The sequence below is a fragment of the Rhagoletis zephyria genome, unplaced genomic scaffold (genome assembly GCF_001687245.7).
Source record: "Rhagoletis zephyria isolate East Lansing unplaced genomic scaffold, Rhagoletis_zephyria_1.1 Rzeph_scaffold_10097, whole genome shotgun sequence".
NCBI classification, from domain to species: Eukaryota; Metazoa; Arthropoda; class Insecta; order Diptera; family Tephritidae; genus Rhagoletis; species Rhagoletis zephyria.
The window spans coordinates 1-9,468 of NW_016167175.1; the positions used below are offsets into that span (position 1 = coordinate 1).

Consider the following 9,468-nt stretch of genomic DNA (forward strand, 5'->3'; position numbering starts at 1 on the left):
GAGTCGATGCCCGACGACTGAAATTGAAGTGTTATCTGCCCAATCCACAAGAAAGGCGATCCCGCAATACGCGCCTATTAAGGATCGCACCCCTTCTTCGAGCATCGACGAGTAGTAGATAAACGACTGTTAGTCGATGATCGATTGAATGCTACGAGAAGATAATTCAAGGCCTTTTGGAGGAGTTCTAGTAAAGTACATATCTTCGTTAAGGAACATACTTTTTGAAGACATTTATTTAAGGTTTATATTTATCAAATTTTTTTTATCCCTACTTTAATGCACATTTATGGGTCGATTGCGGATGGAAACCGAACTTCAGTTGCGTTGGCAGTGGCCGGAATTATATTGCAGATGCCAGCTGACGACTGAAAGCTGCAACTGAATTGCTATAGGTTTGTTCGTCGAAAATCCAGCAAGAATTATCCAACACTCAAAATATCAGAGAGTAAGAAAAAATTTTCTCAAATTCTCTCTCATGTTGAGAAACTTGCAAATTTCTGCACGAACGCAAATTTGCAGGAATTTGCAAGTTTCCCTGCCAGCTGGCGTCCACGGTTGCATTTCAAACATAAACATTTTTTATAGAATTTTTATAATTCTTTCGGATGGCCAAAAACAGGATATACATGTATATTTCTTGTTGTTCTGACTTTCTTTAACATACATTTCAATTTCTTCATCGTACTAGCTGTCGGGTTTCTTAAATCGACTCTGGTTGCAATTGCATTCCGATTGCGAATACCATTTTTTTCAGCCGAATTAAGTTCAAATCATTGGAATTAACTAAATTAATTATATCAACAATTATTTACTTCCTTTTTTCATAAAAAAATCGCTCGTGTTTATAAATTTTTAAATTTAACGAACTAATTTATTCAAATTATTGTAGACAAAAATTGCAACCATGCGCCACAACCATATGTTTTTCGTGTTTGCAAATTCTTGCTGGCAAAATTTTTTCCAGCAAGAATTTGCAACATTTCTCCAAGAGAACTGTCACTTTGCTCTCACAATTTTTGAGTGTTGGATAATTTTTTGGTATGTACGAACGCGATTTGGGCAAAAATCGTGATAATTCGTACAAATTCGTACAAATTTTTTGCTCGACGAACAAACCTTATATTGGCAACTGCATTTTTGTGGTTCCCGCGGAAGTTTTGGTTGTGATAATTTATTTATTTTTCCAACTGTTTCCACGAGTTATCTACACTCAAATCTTGGTTGGCGTTGCCCTTCGGCAACCCAACTGAGGCTTTGTTTTTTTGCAATGATGCTGTTTCTGCAGTGGAAATCTGACAATCGCCACGCTAAATTTCCATCGTAAATATTCTCTAAATGAAAATAGGTGGGGCCTAAAAGCACGCAACATAAAAGTAACAGATGCAATGTGTAATCAACCAAAGCTGGTAGTATGAGGGGCATGTTACTAGGTGTTGCATGTTGTTAGGCGCGCCTGCTATTGTTTTGGAGATTTTTAGCGATCAAAATTGCCGATAGCGAATGCTCGTCACGTAAAAACACATTTGTCGGATTATGGCATACGTGAACGTACTCTTTGTCCCATTCAGCTTATACTGCCTGACATATCACATAACGGCTGCTGAACTAAAAAGTCAAATTTGCGCAATTTTTAAAGCTCCTAAAAGCATGCATCAAAAAAGTATGCTGCCTGGTGGAAGCAAATTGTTCATAGGTATCATCGAAATTTTAGGCCGATTTTTCAGCATACAAATACAATCCGGTAGGAGACATTAAATACGCTGTATCGTTGAGGGAATCCTTACTTGGTTTTAGCTTGTATTCCATATATGTATGTTGTATTCCTCGTGAACAGATATTTTGAATGCGTACACATATACCTACATACATCAATTTATTTAAAGTTGACAGTTATCAAAAAAACTAGACTGAAACAATACGATATTATTAATACAAAACATTTCAGGCTAACTTATCCGATTATCTATTTAATCATATCAGATAATATAAACCAATTTTTACTTTACAACTTTCATTTTCCACAGACCATCATTAAGGTAATGGAAGTTTTCCACTCCTACTCCCTTATTGACTTTTGAGCTGAAAAAATACCAGGCATTAATAAGAACAAAATACAAGGAGCTTTTAATTACATATCCTCTGTAGACAAAGTAGTAATGCCAATAGCAATTGCGTGCTCTTTACCCTCCGCCATTATAGCTACAACAGTTCCTTTATCGGCAGGCGTCATCTGTGCGCCAGGTGACGTGAGGCCAGGACACATTATATTCGCACCACTCAATACGAATCTTATTGCACCCTTATCTACTTGTTGCATAGTCACAAAGTATGGAAACTTGTGTAATAGTCGTAAAGTAGGCATCCATTGACTTTCACGGTGGCGGAAGAACGCTATTTCACCGTTCCCCGTAACTAAGAGCTCTATATGATCGTGGCTATAATATTTACAGCTAGAACTACACAATTCATTTTTATATCAATAATTTTTAATTACCATTTGGCGATGCGGTATGAATCCTTTTTCGGGAGTATTAAATCAATGTGTGTTTCCAGAAATGGATACGTTTCCAACAGTCTCGCACGGATGCCTTTCTGCACAGACGACTTCAGCTGCTGTAGAGAGGAAACGCTTTCCTTTTCTTCAAACCTATAATGCCGATTATTTTATTTTGTTAATTTCAATCAACGTCTTATTAAGGCCAAACTTACTTTTTAAACATTTTGGACGTATTTGTACGAAAAAATCGCAAAATACCTATTCGCAATTTTTATCGTAAAGCATGCAGCACAAAGCAGACAACAACAAAACAAAAGCGAATGTCAATAAAAGCGAAAAACTACCGGAAAAACAGGACGACCAAAATATTTTGACAATGCACTACCGGAAGTTGGTGTCGCTTCAGGGATAATTGTGGCATTTCTACACCACGCTAGTGATAGTTTGTATGAGCTCATTGTTATCGATTTGGTTATAGAACATGAGATGAATTTTCAATTTATCCTAAATTGTTTTTTATTAGCTTGATTTTGATTTTGTTTGGCAAACTGCCTGTAATTGTTCTTGCAGCGAGCTCAGAGAAACCGAGTTTGGCGACCCTCACAGCAAACTAATTTTGTTGGGCCAAACTGCTGTAAAAGCAGTGTTACCATACACAAAATGTTAGATAATTGTTGTACACAAGGTTCTCTGATACTGAAAGACAGAAATGAATTTATGCTGTAGGAGCTTCAAAGCACCTTCGAGCAAACTAAACAGCCGCCATTTAATTCGCCAAACAAAAGTTTGTCTGCATAACACCGACCTAAGATCTGTTTATTTTTATTTGAGAATTGCCAAAATCGGCAAAGCCAAAGTAGCTGTCCGCTTGCTTATGTTCTCCATAGCGTCAAATATTGAATCGTGTAAACTCTGCGAATTGGGAATTTTGTTTTCTTGTCGGGAGACTTCGAGTCTCGAACTAATGATGTATCGAAACTGCCATTTTAGATGTATCGATATCTTTTTAACATTTCTATTTGAATAAAATGTGGGAAAAATAGTACTTTATTTTGTGCATATTCTAACAACTCTTGAAGATTGGGCCTTTTGTTGTTAATAAATAATACAAAACAAAGCGTAACACGCTTTATGTAGCTTTGAAATGTCCCTCGAACATGGACTATACATTTGCCGAGCTAATGACGCGAGAACAGTTGCTAAATATTTTAGTGGAGGTAATGCAAACATTTTTATAAATAGATGAATATATGTAAATGTACTCTTCTATGATTATTTAGCGTCAACTAAACATACCCAACTTGAATGAAATGGCCAACGAAGAACTCGTCCGCATCTACAAATCGTTTGCTTTACCTCTGGCCCGCAGAGAAGTTAATCGCAGCACAAAAAATCGTCCGGAAGCCAATGACTCGCACAAGCAATCTAGCAACGAACAGAATCGCCAAAACTACCTTGAAAATACCGCCTTACCTATGGATGTGGATCAATCCGTTCATAATCAATTGTCATGTGAAAGATCCAGTGAAACCAGCTCTATGTTGTCTGGAAGGATTATGGCTTGTGAAAAGAGGTCGCGTGATTACAAACAGCTAAACCCTCTTACCGATGAGTTCTTGAGCATTGCGACAAAACGCATTAAAATAGCATGGACTTAGGTTTAGGTATATTGCCTAGATATTACAAAAATTACGGATGCGAATGAGAAACTTTTGCTGTTACTGTGCAAAAAGAAACTTTACCTCTTGGTCAGAGTCCTTCACACACATGCATATGGACATGCTTTATAAACATACTGTGTATGTCGCCTGAATATTTGAATTCATTGTTCATAACTTTGGTTATAGATATTAATCATTGTGGTAACTGCAATTGCTTTTGACCTTGTAGTTGTCATCTATAATATTAAAGGCACTGACAACGGAAAAAGAGTACCTACGATTGCGAATAATCGGCGAACACATTTTATGCCATTTGGAATAATAAGTTCATTTCTATAAAAGTCTTTACATATCACAAATGTAATGCTTGTACATTTATGTTTGTCTGCAAAGAGAAGTGCTAGGTACACGGTTTTAAAGATTTGATTGAAATTAAACAACATTGACTTTTTTTTAATTTACTTTTACTTTTTTTCCTAAAAACAAACAAGAATTTGAATAAAGAATTTAAAAAACCGACGTACAATATTACCATAATTATAAATCGTTCTATTAATTTGTTTTTAATTATTTCCGGGTCGCATTTTCCAGACATAATTGCAATTTCGTTTCCGGAATCATATATAAATATACATACATATATAACGTATTTGAGACTTAATTTATTAGCTTTTTATGTAGTTGCAAACCACATGCATAATCTTTCATAAAAATAGTTGTAAGATACTATCTATGAACGTATGTATGTATATAGTTAATTAAATAGTATAGGTTTAATACGTAATAAATTATTAGGAGATAACATAAAGGACTAAGGATTCGTTTAGCACATACATTTGACTGTATACCTACATAGGTATACATGTACGCTGGTACGTTTTACAATGTAAACATTATTATTTATACTTAATGCAATTCTTTCTAGAAAATAAATGTTTGACTTACCCACAAATAAATTTAAAAAGAAGTTGCTTCACTATGGTACTATTCTAATTGCAAATTTGCTCACATTTTAAACGGAATTAATTAAAAATCTAATCTGAAATTTAATGGATTTTTATTTAATCCTCATTTGTCTCGATTTGTAAGTATGTAGTAATAGAAATTTATCAACTCAGTTAATATTGTGGAATTTTCTTTTCTATGTACGTACATACATACAAATTTTGCAAGGAAAACGTAAAGAAGTTGCACAAGCGTGACGTCATACAAACAGCGATTCCGTGAAATTCACTGAGAGCGGAATAGCGGTACCCAGATGGGCCCCACCTTTGTTCACTACATCAGCAGAATGAGATCGAAACTTTCGGGAACGTTTTAATGCGAACAAAATGAAAACGAAAGTATCGAGAACGTTTTCAAGGAGGATAAAATAAGAACAAAAGTCTGGGGAGCGTTCTGCCAGAGAACAAAAGTTTTGAGAACTTAACGGTAAAAAGGAAAAGTGTTTCGACTATATGGTGCCTGGTGGAAAAAATAGTTAACCTGCAACGATTTCGCTGAAACTTGACATGTGCTTTAATTTTTCTTAGGAATTAGGAATTATGAAATTTGGTGAAGATGGGATAATTGCCACGCCCTCCAATTCTGTGTTTTACTTTCCCCTCTCTAAGTCCAACCTGTTTTTAAGTCAACTGTCACCACGAATTTTTTCTACCTGCCTCTATATTCGAAACACTGTGGGGTATCTGCGCGTTGCCATGAAAAATCGGATCTATGAGAACCATAACTGTTTATTTTAAGCCAGGCAAAAACGGGATCATTTCAACTTATAGATCGTTCATCATTAGGTTGAACTGTCCATTTATGGAACAGTTTTTCATTTTCTGTGCATGAAAAGTTCTTGTCTTAAGTCTTTCGTTGACTTAATTTGCATAAATATCTTTCAGTTCTTTTCTGAATAATTTTATTATTCAAACATTTCAAACTAATGGAACCTCGGAAAAGATTTGTTCCCATTTCGTTCTCTGTCAGAAAGCTCCTGAGACTTTAGCTCCTAAATGGTTCTTCGATAGAAGGTTCCTTAGACTTTTGTCCCCATTTGGTTCTTTTAGTCTCACTGCAGCATTTTACCCAACAACGCTTTGGGGAATTTTTATGCTTTTATAACAAGAACATTACCAATTTTACTATGGCAAATGCAATAATGCTCAAATGGAAAAAATAAGTTTATTTGTGTAGCGAATCTTGATATTCTCTGGTACTTAATAAATTAGTATTTACATATCGTTACAATAGAAATTGAAAACAAATATTACAGCGTTAGAAAAAATATTATGTTTAATAAAAACCAGCACTTTGAGAAAATTGTATTAGTTTGAAATAAGGCACATTTAAAAGAACAACAGTATAGGCGAAAAAAGAAATATTTAATTTCCTCGCTTATTTATGCATACGTATGTATGTATGTATGTTGAGTTACATCAAAGTTTTTGAAGTATATTTCATACTTTTACTTGCTCGTAGTTTTTAATTAAAAATTTATTGTGGAGAAAATCTGTCGAACAAACGTACATACATATTAACCTTAATTCACGAAGGCCCTAATCAACACATTTTTCGAAACTGGGTTTTTCGCAGATTTTGGTTGGATGTGTTAAAATACGGAGTTACATGCCACTTTTTAAAAAGCCCGAGCCCTGTTTACCTCGCTTTTATTAACTTGGTATGTAGCTATGTAATAATGATGTGCCTAAAAGATGCAGCGATTTCTATTCTGAAGTTACGTAGCGAGTTTTTAGTTTTTTAAACAATAATTTTATTAATACTGATTTTATAATGTTTATTGCTTCTTCTGTAAAATAAAAAAAAAATTAAAAAATTTTGGTTAGGGCCTTTGTGAATTAAGGTGACGTTATGTATGTAAAAAAATATTTGTATATTCACATTATATCCTTTATTCAAAGTCATTTAGTTTTATTAAACTATATATTTAAATATATCAGGTCGAAGGAAAATAGCGGCATTAAAATACAGCAAACTGATCGGCTCGGTGATCTCGACTCGGCAATTGCCTGAGACATAATTGTTAGCCAATTGTAAAAAAAAAAATAATAAACTTAGTACTCCCGGGTGCCAATTCCCGTTCTGCGTTATCGTGAAGTGAAGAGTAAAAAATTCACACCGAATTAAATGCGGTGCGAAAGTGTTATTTTTATCACTACACAATAACGCAGAACGAGCATTGACCCTTTGGTCGACTTAAGTCTGCCTGGATCTAAAGTCATTAACACGCGTGTGCACAAATTGGCTTGTAACAAATGGCAAATATAAGTCCTGGGAAAACGTACATCAAATAATGCATATCTCATGAGTTTAGCTATATTCAATCAAAAGTATTCTTAACACATACATATCTTACAAGTATGTATGTAGCATATTGTACTTGTAAATCCGATTTTATTATTATTAACTTCATTGAAAACATATAAGTAAAATATATAAAGATTTTTTTAATTTCTAAAATTTATACAAATTAAAAAAAAATCAACAAAGGGGTGCGTTATCCTAATGGCCTGCAGTTCATAAGTTAAAAAAAAATCAACATTATTTTACAGCCACTTGAAACTTGCACTGTTAGACTAAAATTCAATGGGCTACAAAACTACACATCCGAAATTTTTCTAAAAATATTACTCACTTATTCAGTGCTGGTTAATGTTGCCCCTTTGTTGTCATTTTTTTTTTTAATTTTAGAATCGGATTTACACGTATAATACGCTATATATATTTTTAATAAAAATTAATGAATATCCGACATGTACAAACTTACATAAATATGTATGTGTGTGCTAACTCGCCTTAGATTTAGATTTTTGCGTTTACAACTATACCTAATACTTTGTTATGCATTTGTGTAAAACAACACTAACAATTCAATGAATTAGATAATTTTCTTAATGTCTAATAATACTCAGAAAGAATTTCAACTCGCTTTCGAAAAATAGCAGTAATACTAATATGTAACTATTCACGCTGTACAAACACGCGGTGACAATTCGTGGGCGCTCTATCGCTAACCTCCCCCCTCCAGCGCAGGCCGGGCAGTTGTACTGTTCTGCTTTTGCTCGTAAATTTTTATGCTATAAACCTAAAGCTCTCAAAAAACGAGCACGCCCTTGCTTAAAAGGGTTAGGCTTTATTCAATTATAATCCTGAGCGAAGCCTTCTCGGTGACATAAAAATAAAAAAAATAAAAATCGGATAGCAAATAAGAAAGTTATAGCAAAAAACGCGATTTAGCGGTTTTTAGCGGGTGCATAAAAAAAAATTACACTCAAATTTTTTGCGACATAGTCTCAAATAAAACTGACACACACTAAACTTTTTCGTGATACGCTTACTATACATGTCCTCCAGCCAAACCAAATGTAAGTGTTTTAACGGAATAAAGTTTGGCTAACGAGCTAAAGGACTTTACATATGGTTTTGACTATCGGCAGTATGCACTACCGCAAATCTCATTGCACTTAAAAATTTGCAATAAATAACTAAATCAGTGGAGTTTATGCTTAATTTAATTTTCAATTGGATATGGAATGTTAAAATTTATACTAAGTACGTAGTATTTATTAAATTTTCAAAATTTGCTTTTATAAAGTTAGCCTTTGGCACGTATATAATTCTTTGTTCACTAGCAATAGGTGCCTTTCCCGTATTCTCGGACTAAAACTAGTAAAATTGTAAAAAAAAAAATGAAAATTCGCTCAGAGCGAGAGAGTAACAATGAAAAGTACGGGATCGCTTTCTAGTAAAAAATTAACTTCTGTCAACTTCAACATACCTCCAAATTTTGTTCGTAAATTTTTGCTTATTTTGTATGTAAACACACTCAGCTCACACATGTAAATAACCAAAAATACTTTCAAATTCATTAGAATCCACTTAAACAAGTAATTAAATAACTTTTCAACATAAATTAGCAGAGTGCACTTTTCTTTTGTTTACAATTTGGTTGCCAAACACACTACAGCTGATCGTTTGACACATTTACCAGAATTGACCAGCAAAAAATCTACGGACTAAAACTGGTAACTTCTGACAGAGAGAGTACCTTATTTACTCTCCTTTTAGTCCACTCAATAGTCAAAGAACCGAGTACGGGGGGATCGATTTCCAGTAAAATCTGACTGATTCTGACTAGTTGCCGGACTCGTATGGGATCGCAACTAATGCTATCACCAGCCTATCAGTGGTATTAAACTCATATACATAGTTCTGTTCGCTATGCAAAAGCCAGTAAGAATTAGCCAGTACCCTGCAAAAATCGCGACTGCTCCATGCATGCGTGTAAAGAGTACTCCCTAA

At 34.3% G+C, this 9,468-nt stretch overlaps 2 protein-coding genes across 2 annotated transcripts; one reads left to right on the top strand and one right to left on the bottom strand.

Annotated features, from left to right (window-relative positions):
- Positions 1-1,857: 1,857 nt before the first annotated feature.
- LOC108376239 (malignant T-cell-amplified sequence 1 homolog) lies at positions 1,858-2,891 on the bottom strand. The gene is made up of 4 exons (XM_017632431.1): positions 2,713-2,891; positions 2,498-2,650; positions 2,136-2,438; positions 1,858-2,082 (listed from the first exon to the last, which is right to left on the bottom strand). Exons 1-4 carry the CDS (start codon positions 2,721-2,723, stop codon positions 2,001-2,003), a joined length of 549 nt encoding a protein of 182 aa, XP_017487920.1. The 5' UTR covers positions 2,724-2,891; the 3' UTR covers positions 1,858-2,000.
- A 592-nt stretch (positions 2,892-3,483) lies between these two features.
- On the top strand, positions 3,484-5,419 carry LOC108376240 (uncharacterized). Its single transcript, XM_017632432.1, has 2 exons — positions 3,484-3,717; positions 3,781-5,419. Exons 1-2 carry the CDS (start codon positions 3,658-3,660, stop codon positions 4,156-4,158), a joined length of 438 nt encoding a protein of 145 aa, XP_017487921.1. The 5' UTR covers positions 3,484-3,657; the 3' UTR covers positions 4,159-5,419.
- The last annotated feature ends 4,049 nt before the right edge of the window (positions 5,420-9,468 follow it).

Bases quoted from the DNA above. Each gene is read 5' to 3' on its own strand.
- LOC108376240 (XM_017632432.1), top strand. From the start codon at position 3,658: ATGGACTATACATTTGCCGAGCTAATGACGCGAGAACAGTTGCTAAAT. The intron at 3,718-3,780 runs GTAATGCAAACA...ATGATTATTTAG, and splicing joins TGCTAAATATTTTAGTGGAG to CGTCAACTAAACATACCCAA.
- LOC108376239 (XM_017632431.1), bottom strand. The intron at 2,439-2,497 runs GTAATTAAAAAT...TAAATATTATAG, and splicing joins TCATACCGCATCGCCAAATG to CCACGATCATATAGAGCTCT. The intron at 2,083-2,135 runs GTAATTAAAAGC...GTATTTTTTCAG, and splicing joins ACTTTGTCTACAGAGGATAT to CTCAAAAGTCAATAAGGGAG.